Source organism: Rhipicephalus microplus, chromosome 1 (genome assembly GCF_043290135.1).
Source record: "Rhipicephalus microplus isolate Deutch F79 chromosome 1, USDA_Rmic, whole genome shotgun sequence".
Lineage (NCBI taxonomy): Eukaryota > Metazoa > Arthropoda > Arachnida > Ixodida > Ixodidae > Rhipicephalus > Rhipicephalus microplus.
Window position 1 is genome coordinate 128,813,288 of NC_134700.1, and position 18,655 is coordinate 128,831,942.

Consider the following 18,655-nt stretch of genomic DNA (forward strand, 5'->3'; position numbering starts at 1 on the left):
GACGACCATGACATTCCTGTCGACGGCGTCTGTACCATATAACCCACTCACATACATCACATGTCGTCTAGCAACTGAGCTTGTCAACAATATTCCCGGACTCCAATTTCCATAAACAGTCTAAGTGCGCATTTTTAAGATATGGCGATGTTAGGCAGCAACTACTGGGACAGGGCCTATCAGTGCCGTACTATTGTGAAAGTGAGGGGGCCCATCAGTGCATAGTGTAATCGTAATAGAAAGGGAGCCTCTCATAATATTGATGCACCGATAGCGACGGGCTCTGTCACCATAAAGTGGTGAGCACGGCGAGCATTATTATGAAAGTGAGGGGGCCCATCAGTGCAAAGTGTAATCGTAATAGGAAGGGAGCCTGTCATAATACTGATGCACCCTTAGCGACGGGCCCTGTCACCGTATAGTACTACTGCGAGGGGGATATATAGTGTAATGGTAAAAGTGGAGAATTGTTGTTTAGCGAAAAACAGCAAACGCCAGTATTCATTATCAGTAGCATTATGTGTTCCGAGTTTAGCATGTGCAGAACACTAACGTAGTTCGCACTATTACATAGGAGCGCTACTTCTGGCATATAGCGTTCAACGCTAACGCACGCAGGAGATATCATACGCAGGACAAGATAGTGGTGCCTGCAGAAGCGAGAGCTATCCACTTGCAATCTTTTTAGTCCTCAGCCTGCATTGGCGACTTTCTTCACTCCAAAATACTAGTCGTATGTGATTTAGTTTTGAGTAATGCGGCCCCGCCAGCTGTATACTGCCGATAATAGGACTAGGTTTTTGAGATATACACTCGATTTTGTGTGTAGAAGATTTAAAAAGAATTGTCTACAAGGCTTGCTAATGTTTACGGTATACAGACGCAGAGATGGCGACGATCTACTCATTACCTTTGTCCCAGGATAAGGCAAATGTGGCCACGAGTATAGCTGGGACAGGTAGTAAAGGTCTTGAGGAACCCTTGATTACGGCATATGTCGAAACAAAACGATGTGTTTCAGGCCGTCATACGCAATACTAAACCAAACGCGCCACAAAAACGAAGCAATGGCGACCTCGGGTCAACTTTAAGTAGGGGCCCAATTGAGTTTTCTGCAGGACATACGCCGTTTTTATAACTAGATGGTGTCATAAGTGTTTTTGTTTACGTTAGCAGGAATGCCTTTCGCTGTACTAAAGTACCGTCAGTTGGCAGGTAGCGCGTTCTATTTACGCGTAAGCGCTGAGATGCACGATGACAATAACGTAAGCGTCTGAAAATTTACTAAAACTCTAATAAGGATGGGTCTATCACTGAAACTTTGAAGTCGTTTCAGACGCTCCCGTTTGGAGGATTTGGTGTCGCATTGCGCGGGCGTGCAGTTCGTATTGTGTGTGTAATGTGGTCGTCAGTTTAAGTTCCCTGTTTTTGGCCTTACCGTTCTGAAATAGTCGTAATTTTGCTTTTTAGAAAGAAAATCATCTTGCTGTCTGAGGCAGCCACTAAGACAACCCTATCGTGTGGGTTTCTTGGTGCAGTGCGTAATATGCATGATGCGTAGTGTGTTGTGATTTCGGTTCGATGCGCGTAGACCAAGCAAATGTTTCTTTTAAATGCGAAGCATTTCTTAGCAAACTTCGATGAATTTCATCGTATCTATCTATCTATCTATCTATCTATCTATCTATCTATCTATCTACCTATCTACCTATCAATCTATCTATCTATCTATCTATCTATCTAACTGGCCACCTGCGACTTTTAGCTCCTTTGGCCATTTCTATAATGGAATGTATACAAACATTTGTATAGCATAATATGACTGTATGAGGAATTAGTCATAACATGACAAAATTCTAACATGTATCGCATGAGTGTCATGGTTTACACTACATGGTCTGTTGGTCTTGCAATGGTTCCGCTAACATGAAATATTGCAAAATTAGTATCGTATGGCATCACTACCTGGCAAACATAAGTGACTGGCCCAAACCAGAAAATCATGACATGCATGTCATGTAAGTCACGCCACACTCATGGTGTGTTTGCGTTCGTTCTGCTAGCTTCCTGTATACCCAATTTGGCATCGCGTGACATGAATGGACGACGAAGGGAAACGACACGTCCAAACATGATAATCATGATATGCATGTTATGTAAAACATGACTATATGCTACGCTCACTGCACGTTCACAGCCGTTTCACTTGCTCCACATATACCAAATTTGTTACCACGTGACCTGAATAGACAAAGAAGGGTAAATGAGACGTCTAAACATAATAATCATGATACATGTGTCATGTAAAACAAGACTGCATGCTACGCTCATAGCGTGCTCCTGATGGTTTCGCCATCTTCACATATACCAAATTAGGATTACGTGCTGTGAATAGGCGACGAACACAAATGCCAAGTGCAAACATGATAATCATGACACAGAAGTCTGGTAAGGCCAAATTAACGTCTGCCTCCTAACGTTGTGGTTACCGTAATGTGATAATGCCACCTCCCTCGCGCATCATCAATTCCCACTGTAGATGACATCTGCCAGTTTTTCCTTTCTACTCTCAATACTATTACAAGTATTGTTAGTTGTTATTAAAAGACAATTATGTTTATTCATCAGTGGTTGCATTCAACTTTCCTTTACGTCTAGAGTGGGACGAAGACATTTTCTTGTTTTCAGGTCGACGCTGCCCTGGCAAAAGCAGATTTTACTGCAGACCTGCGAATTCCTAATTGTTATTATAGCACCAAAAAATCAACCTAGACGGTGCTGTTCATTCATTTGCATTAATTTTATTGCGCCAAATATTCATTCGTTACACATATAGTGAAGCTCTCAAGTAAAATGGTTCAACGTATTTTGCGTACCGCTTTACAGAGGGGGCCACATGGGCTGATTTCAAACGTATCGCAGGGCAATATAGAATGTGTTGCAACCCTGAAGCCGGTGTAGTTGGACAGTGTGTTTCATTAGGTCCGAAAGCTGAAGTATACACGTGACTTTGATTCCGGGATTATTTCACCGGAAATAAAACGCTTAGAGCTGTTAACAATAAGTGTAGAAAGAAAAAAAGAACTAGAAGACGGAAGCATGACTTTGCTACTTGGTCAGCGCCCTTCTTCCAGGACACCGCATGACGAAGCCCCACATCGTACCTGTCTCACCACAGTCCGTTCAGGTTACAGGAAGGAGCAGTTGAGGAGAACAGTCCCTGTTGCCTCCCGGGAAGGGTTAGAAAAGGGGGCAGGTTGGGAAATTCCACAGATGGCCAGACCTTGTGGAAGATGCCACATGTCTCCAACACTGTGGGTGCCACCCATCTTGTTCGAATGGAAGAGCTTGATAATTCCGGGAAAAAAGTAGAGCACTTCTCTGCAGGTACCTTAAAGTTGGCTCATCTGCTTTACTCAGCTCTTTTCCAGGAGCCGGAAAAAAAATGGCAGCATATCCACGGAGTGAATGAAGGGGAGTGGGGCGAAGCATTCGTCCGTCCATTCGTTCTTGCTTCCGTCCGTTCCTGCGTACGTCTGTGTAACCGTCCATGCGTCCATCCACCCGTCCGTGCGTCCCGTCCACCAGTCCATGTAGCCGCCCCTGCGTCCGTTCATGCGTCCATCCATGCATCTGCTTGTGTGTCCGTTCGTCCATCTATTCAGCACTCCAAGTACCACCATCTCGCATCTTTTCATCATATATTCTCCATATAGAAGCACCGCCATCCAGCGGACATTTCAAGGTCTAAACGGGAGGTGGCACATGCACACTTTTTTACGGCTTGCGCTTCGGGTTTACTTCCCACCTTTAACCACCTCGAGTTCATGGTATATACTACTTCACTGTATTCATGGCTATGCGGCCCAACGCTCGCTAAACCTTTCTAAAACCAAGGAGGTTGCACCCAGCGAGTATAACCTAGCAATGCTTTCTTGTCAGATCGTGCTCAATGTACATGCCAATAGCTGCTAATAGGACTCGCAGCATGCGCGTTACCTAAATGCCGAATGCTCCTGTCTCTCATTCCCCCTTAGCAGCCATTAACTTGCGCATTGAGCACTATCTTTTATTGTTCAACAACGCACAGAAGAAATCTCTCACCGGAACCACCTCGGAGGTCAAAATCGTAAGGACCGCTATTTCGGGTATGTGCCACTGGTGGTTACGTGCTACGAGAGACGCACAAGCCACGCCATAAGGAGCTTCACCCCTAAAACGTGGTGGGTGGCGCGAAAATAAGAACTATTTTTTGACCGGAGCAGTGATGTGATGGCTTCCGAGTTGTAAGGCCTGGGGGAGGAAATATATGGGTAAGCCCCCTCAGCGGCCTATTACCTCGTAAACCTTCATGGCGAGGAGACGAAATTATACGTTTCGGCGTTGAATCAGTGACAGTCCGTCTTAGAATATGGCTAGCGAAGAGGGTATGTGCCCAGCGTTTTTTTGAAATTTATTATTATTGTCTTCGAATCGCGAACTGCAGCAGCAGGCTATATTGCTACGTCTACAGCCTGTTAGCAGTTCATGAAATTATCGACGCTTTCATCGTGGACCAGATATGGCATGGCAGACAGTAAGCCATATATGGTGATCATTGTATATGCCTTCATGAAACCAACACCCAGCTAGAGGCACCGAAAAAGCGAAACTTAACGTTGATGAACGTTCGACGGAAGTCGGGGTTGCAGTGAAGGGCTAAGTTTATGCAATCTGGTATTGTCTATGTTACACATGTTCCTCTCCGACAGTATAAGGAGGCGGGCCAGTTGGCGAATTTGCCTCGTAGCATCCATATTTTTAGTGGAATCGGAACGATCTTGCTTCCCGATGTGATGCGCGAGCTGCAATATCAGCGGAATGATTTTCATCAATATGGCTATGGCGAGTTAACAGAAAAAGTAAATGTCCTGGTCTCCGTTCTGTGACTGTGGAGTTTTTACGGTTTCACACACCTACTGCTGATGGTGTATGCATCAGAGAAATGACGCCAGACAGTGTAACACCAGTTTGGATTCCGCAGACAAAGCCTATTTTCTCTGTTTTTCGGAATCAATAAGGGAAGTGCACTACTCACGGCCACGAGCTTGCGACGTACACTTTCTGGCTTGGAAAATTTTTAGACACAATTTTACCCCTTGTGATGGTATAGGCACCGCGACACTAAAGAGGGACAATGTAGTCGAGCCATTCTTATCAGGGTGCATGTGGTAACTGTATTTATTGAACAGGAGTAGGCTCAATCGCTTTTGTGCATATGTTTGTAGGTCTGACTTCTCCGGCACTCCTGAAATGATTAGATGACCTAGTGCGACTCATAAAACCATGGAGAAAACATTGGATTTTGTGCAAGCGCGTACACCGCTGTAAATGATGGGCAATGTCAACAGACAGCGGCACTACATTTTTTGCGAGGCGTTTCAGCAAGGAAGCTCACGATGTTATTATATTGGGCCCCGGCATGATGCCGGAGGTACGTGCGCATTGTCTACGAGATAGTGCATGTCGTTAATGAAAACTCCTGAGCGACGACAATGGTTTCAGGTGTTAACGCGCCATGGGGTAACCCAAAGCATGGCCTCAGTGCTTAGGATTGACTGCTCTGAATAATGCTATGGTAAGAGTCAGGTTTTGAATATTGCAAGTACACTGTAGCACAGCAACACAATGAAAACCCTGCACAGTGGGCATGGCCATTCTAATTTCTTTGCTGCAAGGAGTTCACGCTTGTGACATATGGCAATCTGCCAATAAATTCTAACAAAAATGACTGGCGCGTGCAACCAACAAAGTGGAGAGGCATAACACTTAGGCAAAATTGATACATAGGCAATCTAAGTCACCTAAAAATATGCAACAGTTCATTAGTAAATGTTCTGTAGGGAAACAACATACTTAATGAATTCCATGTTTGCGATAGAGTGTAATGAAATGATCTTTAGTTCTTTGGAACAACAAGAATGAAGATTACTTGATATTCATGGGTAACGAGGGCATGTGAATGATATGAAACTGAACGATGCTATATGAATGATTTATATGTTGTTTCTAGATTACACTGTTTCCATATTATGCGACATACGCACGTATACTTGTTGAACGATGGGTGCGTTCCCTGTGTGCATGGAATTCCCAACACTAAGAAACCTAGAAAAATAAGGCAAGAAAAGATATTGTGTTGTTAAGAGAGAAACAGAGAGACATTTACATCACAACTTCATAGTTAACGAAACTTGAGCCACAATAAACACCACCTTGATATTTCAGTGCTGTAAATGTACGGTAAAACACACTAGTGGCCAAATGAGGCTAACTTGTGCATGCCTAAAACACAAGTTCACTGTTCATTGCCTATTAGACCTCGGTATCTCACAAAACAAAATCATGTGGGTAGAATTTGGTTAGATCACTGACCTGTGAACAGCGTTGGATTTACCTGCGGTGGGCGCATCCTAGAGCAGTTGTAATGAGTATCGTGAGAAAGACGTGTTGAGAAACACCGCATCTAGCATTGTTGTATGTAAGTCCCATGACTACGAATAAGCGAAACGTACTGCTGAATGTGTTTATAAGCATTTTTCTCCGATAGTGATTAGCAGTTCCGGAAGCCACCCCCTTTTCTGTTCATTAAAATAGGGGGTATCTGCTCTTTTTGCTATCACGAATGGGAATTTTTTGGAATGCAGAAACAATTGTCTGCTGGGCATATCTGTACTCTCGTAACAAACACCATCCCATACATGCGTTGAATGATGAATTTTAGAACAAAAGGGTTAACATTTTAGAACAAAAAGATATATATTTTATCATGTTTGTGACTAACAAAGCCGGACACAAAATTGTGCTGATTTGCGGAGCACTGGTATTGTTCCCTGTTTTCGTTTGTTCGATGTAAATGTTATAGCGAAAGTATAAAAGGCACTTAGGATCGAGTGTTCCTCAGGAGATTCCTGCACACCTTTTTCCAGCAGCAACGTCATATTTAGCCCCAAAAGGTAACGTTTCGAGATGTATTCCTACTCAACTAGCAATTTTTGGTGTCAGAATTGAGTCAGCACTGTTAAACTGGTAGTGAAAGTTTTGTAAGGTTTTTGGTGACAGCATGTAATAGTAAATATTCACGAGGTGGGTGCCTGTAGCAGCAAACGCACAGCTGAGAGAGTCGAAAAAAACGTGAAGCGATTCAATCACCCGACATACCCAACGGTAGCACAACTTCACATTCTCAAAAGTCTCGCGAAGTTTGCTTTATTTCCGTCGGTTTTGTGCGAAGATTATACATAACCCCTTTCCCGGTGCACTTTTCTTTTCCGCAAAGGTAGGCATTTGGTCAAAATCTGTATTACTGCCTTGGTTGCCATGTTTTTCGAGTGCCATAACAGACGTGTTAATCAAAATGCTTTAGCTTGGTTGGACGTTGCAGGCTTCCGAACTTGCTTAAAATTGCATAGTATGTCGCCTCAGTTGCAGTTGTGCTCGTGAGCAAGAATTAATGCGATATGACGGCATACGCATTGTTTTTGCATTCCTTTGTTCACAGGCATCATGAAGTCAACTGGTGCCGTCCTTTTTCTCGTAGTCATCTGTGCTATGACTGGTAAGTACGCGGGTTTTTTGGTTGGCCAATACACTAAAAATACAGCTCATAAACTTAAGAACATCCTGATAGGTAGCTTTATTTAGAGATTTCACGTTTATGAATAAACGTCATTGAATACTCTTTTCATTTCAACTTCAGTGGCTGCGTTTTTTGTTGATTCTTTCTTCATTGTCATGCGAGAACGCCACACCACCATGCGATCTGTGACCTACGATGTTCATAAGACTACCTCACATAACACAGATGAAAAATGTTTGCAATATAACAATCAGCGCTAAGCCCATATCTATGTAACTTTGCTTTCGTCTGCACTTCTTCGCAGCAGAATACAAGGTTAAGCTTTCAACCAGTAGAGTGCAGTTACGCTGGTTTTGGTGTTTACACATAATCTTAAAAGAGTGTTTGGACGAACGGCCCCATGCATATCAAGCCCCTACTTAAGAAAATAATTCATTTGAAATATTTTTGGTCACAGGTACTATTTTTCTAGTACGTGCTCTATATTTTTCTCGAATAAAGCCCACTGCATGATTTGGTTAGCTCTACTAGTATAAGTATCACGTACGTTATGTTGCAGGCAACACTATAGTACAACAAGTGAACTTTTAATATTATGAAACCACATGGCTCCTATGGCTACACGCAGCAAACAGCCTCTTCTGTTTAGAACAGTATTATGATAACTGTGTTTGGAAAAATATTTGCAGACATTCAAACAATTTCTTCTCCGTGTTTGTTTCAATCTTTCCCGAGCCCGTAATTGCACCGGTACCAATAACGACTAACGGCATCCTAAATTAAGACGATCTACATATTTTTTTCTTCCCCAGCGACAACCAACAAGGTGACTGAGAAATATGAATCAATTGATGTCGTCATCGACAAGGAAGCTCACCGCATCGGTGCTGAAGCTATTAAAGTGGGTGAATTGCTGCGCGCAATAGCGCTTGGTCTTCGCACGACACAGGAGCGGCAGGAACAAGACGATAGTCAGGTTAGTGGCTGGAATAGTCTCCCTTGTAGGTTTTCGACCGGATGAAATATTACTAGGCATTCGCACCTTGATTAATGCTTCACATTACACACTGGAATGAAGTAAGAAAGTGCGTGATGCTGTGGGGTGGGGTAACATTTTACCAATAGTTCAACACAACAATGCCTATCAAAATTAAACATTACATATTCTCTGCCATTTTATTTTATAGCTCATGAAATGGAAATTTACCCTAAATTTCTTTTCCCCTAGAACCTGCATAACTTGCATCAGATAAAAAAGTATTTCCCTCAAAACTGAAGGTGCAGTGATTCTGCGCAGGAAGCGGGATCGTGTTCAGATTGAAATTAGTATTCTTTTTTGCTTGTGATCTCGTACGTCTTGGTAATGAAGGTGTTATTACTATTTCAGAGTCAGCAGTACTTCTTTGGCAAGATCTTCAAAGCCATTGGAGAACTTGGAAAGGGTGCAGTAAGCATAGTACAGGGGGCCATTGACGGTATTAAAAACACAGCTGAAGCGCTCACCTTCGGCGACGCCAAGGCCACCACTAATGCTGCTAACATACTTCGCAAGCTCGTTGTCAAAGACCTCAGCTTGTATGCCGGCGAAGAAGGCAAGACGTACAAGCAGTTTCGCCAACACTTTACCGAAGAATTGAGTCGCGTGGCCGAGTCATTGTTCAAAAAGGGAGAAGCACTCTGCTCTTGCCATGGCCAGATGCACCTCGACAGAAACGAAGCTAAGTTTGTGCAGCTCATCGTGGAAGCCTTTTGAAGGCAAACCTGCAACGTATGCGAGGCTGCATCATTCACAGTTGCTTTTGCGTTGTGTAAAAAGCGGAGTTAAGTTGAATAAACTTTGTTTTTGAGATGGTCATTGACACTGGCGACCAGAGCTAGGCTGCCAGCAGCCAGAACAATAGGGCCTTATCGGCTAGTTTGTTTGCGAGTGGCGCACCACCGATGGGTTTAGGGCAGACAACAGGTGAATGCAGAGCGGCAAATCGATATAAAATACAAAACAACTTTCTGTTTCGCCAATTACGAAATACAGTGGCGGTGTCTTGGATCTCATCGAGATACCATATTGGGTGTGTCCATTCATGCTGATCACCAGGCGCTACGCTATATGATGAGCGCTGTGAAAATTTCGTGAGGCTGAAAGCCACAATAACAATCAGTTAACAAGGTCGATATGAAATGTTTAGTTGTGCTTTAAGTGAACAACACGTCGCACCACTCAAGACACTTCAAAAGCGACATAGAGTTGGTGTTCACCCACCACAGTGGTCTAATAACTAAGGTACTCGGCTGCTAACCTGCAGGTCAGGGGATCGAATCCCGGCTGCGGCCGCTGCACTTCTCAGGGAGGCGAAATTGCTTAAGGCACGTGTGCTCACCTTTGGGTGCACGTTAAAGAACCCCAGGAAGCCTGAATTTTCTGAGTCCTCCACTATGGCGTCTCTCATAATCGTTAGGTAGAGAATTTTCAACAACGAAGTACTTTATGCACCACAATAGACAAGGACGAATCAAGTGGTGCAATGGCTCCATTTTCACAACGAGAGTGGGAAAGGGCTGAGAAAAGGGTTCCTATTAATACATCAACAGGCCCAGATGGCGTTCCAATTAGGCTGATAAAGACATTAGGTCCGAAGTCTAAGCAGGCTTTGAGAGAGGTAGTGAGCAAATTAATAATCGATGGTGAAGTTCCCGATGGATGGAAACTTAGCAGGATGACCATGATCTATGAAGGAAAGGGGGACAAAGCTGACATAAACAACTACCGTCTTATAACAGTGACATCAGTGGTCTACAGGCTGGCGATGCAGATTATAAAGGAAAGACTGCAGGCATGGATAGAAGATGAGGGGGTGCTGGGGGAACTGCAGAATGGGTTTCGGAAACACAGGAGGCTGGAAGACAATCTGTTCTCACTGACGCAGTGCATCGAAATAGCAGAAAAGGAACACAGGCGCCTGTGGCTAGCATTCTTGGATATCAAGGGAGCGTACGATAGCGTGGTTCAAGAGAAATTGTGGGGAATACTGGACACACTAGGCGTGGAACATGTAGTCACTAATCTTTTAAAGGGTATCTATAAAGGTAAAAAGGTAGTTATAAAGTGGGAAAAACAGGTATCCAAGCCTGCAGAGGTAAAACGGGGGCTTAGGCAGGGGTGCCCCCTGTCACCCTTATTATTCATGATGTACCTACAAGGATTAGAGGCAAAATTAGAGGGAAGTGGACTGGGCCACAACCTCTCTTTAGTCAAACAAGGAAAACGTATTGATCAGGACTACCAGCATTAACGTACGCAGATGATATAGTGCTAATGGCCAATAACAAGGAAGATTTGCAGAGATTGATGGACATCTGCGGTAATGAGGGATATAGGTTAGATTTTATATTCAGTAAGGAAAAATCAGCGGTCGTGATTTTCAATGACAACGAAAGTAGTGAGCTTAGGATACAGGAGGTCACGCTAGAGATAACAGATAAATACAAATACCTGGGCGTATGGATAAGCAATGGGACCGAGTACCTGCGGGAACACGAAATATACGTGACGACTAAAGGTAACAGGAATGCAGCAGTGATGAAAAGTAGGGCACTGTGGAATTACAATAGGTATGATGTTGTGAGAGGACTATGGAAAGGGGTCATGGTTCCTGGGCTGACGTTCGGCAATGCGGTCTTGTGCATGAGATCAGAAGTTCAAACAAGATTAGAAATTAAGCAACGTGGAATAGGTAGGCTTGCTTTAGAAGCTCACGGGAATACACCAAATCTGGGAGTACAAGGTGATATGGGATGGACATCGTTTGAGGGCAGGGAAGCTAGCAGCAAGATAAAATTTGAGAAGCGATTGAGAGAAATGAAGGAGGAGCGTTGGGCTAGGAAGGTTTTCAGCTACTTGTACATGAAGAATGTCGATACAAAATGGAGGAAGCGAACCAGGAAGGTAACTGATAAATACTTAGAAAACAGCAGGTGGCCAAACCAAAAAGAACTGTCGGTTAAGAAGAAAGTGAAGGAAACGGAGACTGACATGTGGAAAATGGGTATGATTAAGAAGTCCGCACTCGAAATCTATCGACCTTTTAAGCAGGAAATCGCCAAAGAAAGGATCTACCATAATACTGGGGGTAGTTCTCTACTGTTTGAGGCAAGGACGGGAGTACTGTGAACCAAGACATATCGGGCCAAATATGAAGGGGTAGACATAGTATGCAGTGCGTGCGGAGAGGAAGAAGAAACTGCCGAACACTTGATAATGTTCTGTAAATGGCTTCACCCTATAGTTCAGGATGATGGCGCAGAGTTTTTCAAAGCACTGGGGTTTAGGGACCGGGAGGGCAAAATAGACTTTAAGCAAGTAGACTTAACTAGAAGGAGGTTATCTGATTGGTGGCTAAAGTCAAGGCACGAGTGAAAATTAAACTCGTTACTGCAAAGTACGAATCCTCAAACTCACTTTTCCAGGGAAAAAAATAAATATAGTTTTGGGTTCATTAAGTATTATGGCTTGGTGGCGCAAGCCACCGCCCGATATAAAGGGTACAGCCATATCCATCCATCCATCCAGGTTGCTTTAGGTACTTTATACCCCACATATCAATCAGTTGGCTTTGTTTTCAGCTTCTAAGGCGAGATTATGCGACCGCCTGTACAAGGATGCGGGAAGAAGCATACGAAATCACATGCAGAGTGCAAGGTTAGTGTGGTTCATGAAACAAAATTATAATGTGAAATAAGTTATGTAGGACAGACCATAAGATGTGCTAAGCTTCACAAGAGTTAACATGAAGTGTCAGGTAAAAAAAAAATGGCAGCATATCCACGGAGTGAATGATGGGGAGTGGGGCGAAGCATTCGTCCGTCCATTCGTTCTTGCTTCCGTCCGTTCCTGCGTACGTCTGTGTAACCGTCCATGCGTCCATCCACTATTCCGTGCGTGCGTCTCTTCGTGCGTCCGTCCCTGCGTTTGTCCATGCACCCGCGCCTGCGTCCGTTCATGCATCCATCCATGCATTTGTCTGTGTGTCCGTTGGTACATCTATTAAGCACTTCCAGTACCACCACCCTGCATCTTTTCATCATATATTCTCCATATAGAAGCACCGCCATCCAGCGGACATTTCAAGGACTAAACGGGAGGTGGCACATGCACACTTTTTTACAGCTTTCGCTTCGGGTTTACTTCCCACCTTTAACCACCTCGAGTTCATGGTATATACTAGTTCACCGTATTCATGGCTACGCGGCCCAACGCTCGCTAAACCTTTCTAAAACAAAGGAGGTTACACCCAGCGAGTATAACGTAGCAACCTTTTATTTTCAGATCGTGCTCGATGTACATGCCAATAGGTGCTAATGGGGATCGCAGCGTGCGCGTTACCTAAAGGCCGATTGCTCCTGTCTCTCATTCCCCCTTAGCAGTCATTAACATGTGCATTGAGCACTATCTTTTATTGTTAAACAACGCACAGAAGAGATAAATCTCTCACCGAAACCACCTTGGAGGTCAAAATCGTAAGGACCACTATTTCGGGTATGTGCCACTGGTGGTTACGTAGTACGAGGGACGCACAAGCCACGCCGTAAGGAGCTTCGCCCCTAAAATTACGCAATCTTCTGCTGGAAAGAACCTTGTGTAGATGCGAAGCAGCAGGCGTAAACGCCTACACTGGCAGTGACCTTCACACTAACGCTCGTCGTGGCGCTGCGCAGGAGGTGCAAAGCATGCAGTGATGGGTTGGCGTGAGAGAGAGGAGACTCAAATTGGACGCAGATACCTGAACTCTGCTTTTAGATGAAGCCCACGCAGCAATTTTTAGAGGCGAAGCTCCTTATAGCAGCACCCGTTCGTCCCCCGTAGTATGTAACAAGTATAACATTTTGACCTCCAAGGTGGAGCCGGTGAGAAACTTCTTCTGTGCGTTGTTGAACAATAAAAAATAGTGCTCAATGTACATGTCAATAGCTGCTAATGGGGAAAGAGAGACAGGAGCATTCGGCTTTTAGTTAAGGCGCAGGCTGCGATTACCATTAGCAGCCATTGGCATGTACATTGAGCACTATCTGACAAGAAAGGGTTGCTACGTTATACTCGCTGGGTGTAATCTCCTTAGCTTTAGAAAGGTTTAGCGAGCGTTGAGCCGTAGTGCCATGAATACAATGAACTTGTATATACCATGAATGAACTCGAGGTGGTTAAAAATGGGAAGTAGATACGAAGCGCAAGCCGTAAGAAAGTAAAAGCCGAATTCTCCGCCTCTAATTTCCCATTAGCAGCCATTGGCATGTACATTGAGCACTATCTGACTGAAAAAGTTTGCTACATCATACTCGCTGGGCGTAACCTCCTTGGTTTTCGAAAGTTTACAGTGAACTAGAATATACCATGAACTCGAGGTGGTTAAAGTTGGTAAGTGGACCCGAAGCGCAAGCCGTAAGAAAGTGTGCGTGTGCCACCTCTCGTTTAGTCCTTGGAATGTCCGCTGGATGGCGGTGCTTCTATATGGGGAATATATGATGAAAAGATGCGAGATGGTGGTACTTGGAGTGTTGAATAGATGGACGAATGGACACATGGACAGATGAATGGATGGACGCATGAACGGACGCAGGGGCGGCTGCATGGACGAACGCAGGAACGCACGCACGGACATGCTGATGGACGCATGGACGGTCACACTGACGGACGCATGGACGGACGGAAGCAAGAACGAATGGACGGACGAATTCTTCGCCCCACTCTCCATCATTCACTCCGTGGATATGCTGCCATTTTATTTGCATTGGTAAATAACGCAGAGGATAAATCTCCCACCGTCCCTAACTTGGATGTAAAGATCAAGTGCCTATATACACGGTGTGGCCAGTGAACGGACATGCAGCTTGAGCAGTCGGTTTTTAAAGACGATCGTCTTTCTTGGCGACCTTCGACGCAAAAAATTTGGCCTGTCTGTCTGTATGTATGTATGTCTGTCTGTCTGTCTGTCTGTCCGTACATTTGTCTGTTTGTCTGGCATTAATGGCATCCTAAACGGCACCAATGTGTTTAAACGATACACCGAACGGTCTACCCAATCTGCTCCACCCACCAATATTACTCAAGATTCAGCAGTCTACTTGTGTGATTGTCAATTCAAAAGCAATTATTTTCAATCAAGAAACTTGCTACCAGACGCTGCCTGCCTTGGTGTTGCGAGGCGAGAGGGCAGGGAGGGGACGTGCATGCGCAATGGTGGTGAACCCACAAGGAGGAAGGTTTAGAAGGGATGTTGAAGCAAGCGTTAGTTAGCAGACGCTCACCACGTTGGCGTTGTGAGTTGAAAGCGGGGAGTGTAGGAGAGGAAAGAAGTTCCGCATGCGTAGTCTGAGTGCGATTACGGATGCTGACGCCGGCGCCGCGGAACAGAGACTCGAGATAAAGAGAAAGTGTGCGTGTGCCTCCTCTCTTTCAGTCCTTGAAATGTCCGCTGGACTGCGATGCTTCTACTTGAGGAATATATGACGAAAAGATGCAAGATGGTGGTACTTTGAAGTGTTGAATATGTGGATGAACGGACACACCGACAGATGCATGGACTGACGCACGGATGGCTGCACGGACGGATTGACGCATGGAGGGACGCAGGAGTGGATGCCGGGACGAACGCATGGACGGATGCACGGATGGACGTGTGGACGCACGAACAGACGCACGCACGGCCGGGCGGATAGACGCATGGACGGACGGAAGCAACAACGAATGAAAGGACGGATGCTTCACCCCACTCTCCAATATTCACCCCGTGGATATGCTGCCATTTTTTATTTACTTATGCAGTGTAGCCTACAAGCCCCAAAGACATCGACAGGGTGGAGGGGTAAATAAAAATCCCAACATATATAATAAAATAATCTACATTGAAAAAGAAACCAAGAAAATAGTACAATGGAAGGGAAAAGAACAAACGCTAAAGCAGAATGCAGTACAATACAGAGTGAAAGAACAAACATCTTCGGCAAATTCAAGGGCACGTATATACTAGCTAATGATCACAAAATTCCGCAGCGTATCTTAGTGAAACAATTTCGCCAGGAAGCTATTGCAAAGTATGATGACACGTGGCAAAGTTGAATTATTGAATCACTGTGTGGAGAAGGGTCTGAAGCTAAGATGAGTATGAAGACGACGTTAGGTACACGAACAAAATTCAACCGAAAAGCGATGGTCCACGAGTATTCCAAGAACACTCATTTCTAAGTGAAGTTGTTGCGCAATCTAAAGTTCAGTTGTAGCCCTCGACACCTCGTGTTATTCGCATTCATCTTTTTTGTAGACAAGGACGGCTTACGTCGTGTCAGTGGACCACTGCACTACCTTGACACCGATCACGACTTCGACCATCCCGTTCTTCTAACAGACAAGTATTACCTGATGGGCATTCTTGTAAAAATGACACGCGTGCACACTATTCGTGTAGGTGTCAGCACATTTATGGATCTTGTAGAGAATTTTTCATTGTCGGGATGTAAGACCGTACAGTAGACAGTTTCGAGGTGCAGAATATTTTCACGATAGAAAGCAGCAGTACTACCTGCAGCGATTATGCCTCTCCCACAAGGAACAATCAGCAAGATAAGGCATTTAATCTTTGGCGAGACTTACTACTGTGGCGTACAACAATTTGTCCAACAATATCCTAAGTCCTTCTCTTTTCTTGTCCCATCACAAGCGCCATTCATGTGGAGTTGAGTTTAGATGAGACCGAAGGACCAACATTACTCGTCTTCAGCTGTTTCTCGCATGACTTGAAGTTACTGCGACAGCATAGTTTGAAAATGCTCAAACTATCTGTAGCTGTGCTGTAACATTTGCATTTGCCCTAAGAGGCCTCCGGAGTATGCGGCTGAGCTACGGATTCATTACAATTTCCTCGTAGAAAAAGCTTCGTGTCTGGGCAAATGGTGAGAGTTCCTTATTGGCTTACAAAACACTTTTTCAAACAGCCACTGGCAGGCCGCCGGATCGACGCTGAAGCCCTACAACTGTGCTGTGCAAAATCGAATCTGTGAATAATCGAGGAGCCCCAACGTGTTTTGAGAACGCGCCCAACGCGCTTCAGCCAGTGACTCCATCACACTGCATGAGGAAAGTGCAGCCTTTACTTTCAACAACAGATTTGCGCCTCGGATCTCTCGACTGCGGTTGACTTGAACCGCAAGGCTCGTCATCACCAGAAGATAGTAGACCAACTTTAAAGATGACGGAAAAGAGCGTAGCTTCTGCTACTGCAGTCAGCGTAAAACAACTAATAACGGTCATCAACCAATAAGTGATGTGGTACTAATGTGACAGGACATCACACACATAGTGTGCTGTGAGTCGGGCCAAGTAATCACTCTACTGCCCAAAAAAGATGACATAGGGAACACCTGCTCAGCGGCTCTCGCAAATGGTTGAGCGCTGGATCGCCCGATGCAAGAACTCTGCAACCTAGAAGATTGCGATTAATGTTGAAGCCCCCCCCCCCAAGCGGAACTCGGGAAATGCCCAGAAACTGATCATCCCAAAGCATGCGTCACTATTGGGAATGCCAGAACGTGAGCGAACGTGCTGGGGGGAAGTTCTGGTCTTCTTGTTCAACAAACCAGTTCTCCGTCTTACGCCTGCGCTATCACATATTGTCTACGTTTACCCCCTTGAGTGCCGTATATTTTTATTTGAACCAATGCGTTGCAGAATGTTGTTCCATCATGTGACAGAACACAATGGAATACACCAAGCAAGTTTTATTCAAACCGATAATTTGCTAGATGGTAGCTTAGCTGACTGTTGACAGTCCCAACAGGAACTAATAAAAAATTGGCTGATCCCACGTACAATGGGATTCAATGATATGCGAAGCACGAATCAGAAATGTTGATATGTCACTTTAAAATCAGCACAACGTTTTGAGGTGAAGGTAAATGATGCCGTACATGACCAGCCTCTCATGATTATCATGTTTGAATGTGACACTTAGCTTCGTCATCTATTCACGTCACGGGATACCAAATTTAGTATATGTGGAGCTACCGAAATGGCCGCGAGCAGTCTATGAGCATGGTATGTTGTCATGTTCTTACATGACACATACCATGCTCATAGACTGCTCGCCATGTTTGCCATGTTTCACCCAGTCATATATTTTGTCATCTATTCACGTTACGTAGCAGCTGATTTGGTATATGTGGAGCTAGCAAAGCGGCCGCGAGCGCATCATGAAGGACCCAATATACTTCGATGTAGCGTTGACGTGCACGCACGCTGGGCACAGCGACGCTACGTTAGCAAAACGCGAGCACTTTATATTCTGACGCCAGGCGCGACCAGCGTCCGTCGGCGCGACCCGAAAGCAACCGGCGCGAAATGAGACATGCTGCATTTCACTTCGATGTGTTATCCAGACAACACTGCGTCTCAATCTTTCATTAAGGAGACATGCCGTACGCGCTGAAACGTGCATGCGCGAAAGCAGCGCGGCGCGCTCCTGCGAGTATATGGTAGGACCACCGCCAGGTGTGGCAACACCGGCGTGACGCGACGAAATGAGCGCCAGCGAGCACGCGATTTGCGTCAAGTCGACATGTATTGGCACCTTGACTGTGGCGTGTAGTCATGTTCTCACATGAAATACATCTCATTATTTTTATGTTTGGAACAGTCCCGTACCTTCGTCATCCATCGACGTCACGTAATACCAAATTTGCCATATGTGAGAATAGCAAAACGGCCACGAGCGCATTATCAGTGTGACATGTAGTCATGTTGTTACATGACCCGTATCTCATGTTTATAATGTTTGTAACACTATCATATCTTCGCCATTTATTCACGTCCCGTAATACAAAATTCAGCCTAAGTGAAGCTCGTGAAACGCCTGCCAGCGCATGATTAGCGTGGCATGTAGTCATGTTGTTACATGAGACGCATGTCATGATTTTCATGTTAGGGTTGGTCGCTCCTGTTTAGCATGCAATCATCTCATACCATACCAGTTTTGCAACATACCATGTGAAAGA

General features: G+C 44.8%; 2 protein-coding genes across 3 annotated transcripts in view; one reads left to right on the plus strand and one right to left on the minus strand.

Moving 5' to 3' along the window:
- LOC119178242 (uncharacterized) overlaps window positions 1-6,552 on the minus strand; it is a 79,903-nt gene extending 73,351 nt beyond the window's left edge. Inside the window, exons 1-2 of one of the 2 annotated variants that reach the window (XM_037429435.2) lie at window positions 6,415-6,552; window positions 6,087-6,147 (exon numbers count right to left, since the gene is read on the minus strand). The gene's annotated coding sequence lies outside the window, so the exon portion shown is untranslated. The remainder of the gene's footprint in view (window positions 1-6,086; window positions 6,148-6,414) is intronic. The other variant, XM_037429436.2, reaches the window with a different exon arrangement.
- Window positions 6,553-6,895: 343 nt separating this feature from the next.
- Window positions 6,896-9,473, plus strand: LOC119178330 (uncharacterized). Its single transcript, XM_037429519.2, has 4 exons — window positions 6,896-6,995; window positions 7,541-7,597; window positions 8,431-8,594; window positions 9,006-9,473. The coding sequence occupies exons 2-4, from the start codon at window positions 7,546-7,548 to the stop codon at window positions 9,369-9,371; spliced, it is 582 nt and encodes a 193-aa protein (XP_037285416.1). The 5' UTR covers window positions 6,896-6,995; window positions 7,541-7,545; the 3' UTR covers window positions 9,372-9,473.
- Window positions 9,474-18,655: the final 9,182 nt, after the last annotated feature.

What these genes read in the sequence shown, in the direction of transcription:
- LOC119178330 (XM_037429519.2), top strand. Translation starts at nt 7,546, where the DNA reads ATGAAGTCAACTGGTGCCGTCCTTTTTCTCGTAGTCATCTGTGCTATG. An exon ending in AGTCATCTGTGCTATGACTG is followed by an intron (nt 7,598 to 8,430) that starts GTAAGTACGCGG and finishes TTTCTTCCCCAG; the next exon opens with CGACAACCAACAAGGTGACT. An exon ending in AGGAACAAGACGATAGTCAG is followed by an intron (nt 8,595 to 9,005) that starts GTTAGTGGCTGG and finishes TTACTATTTCAG; the next exon opens with AGTCAGCAGTACTTCTTTGG.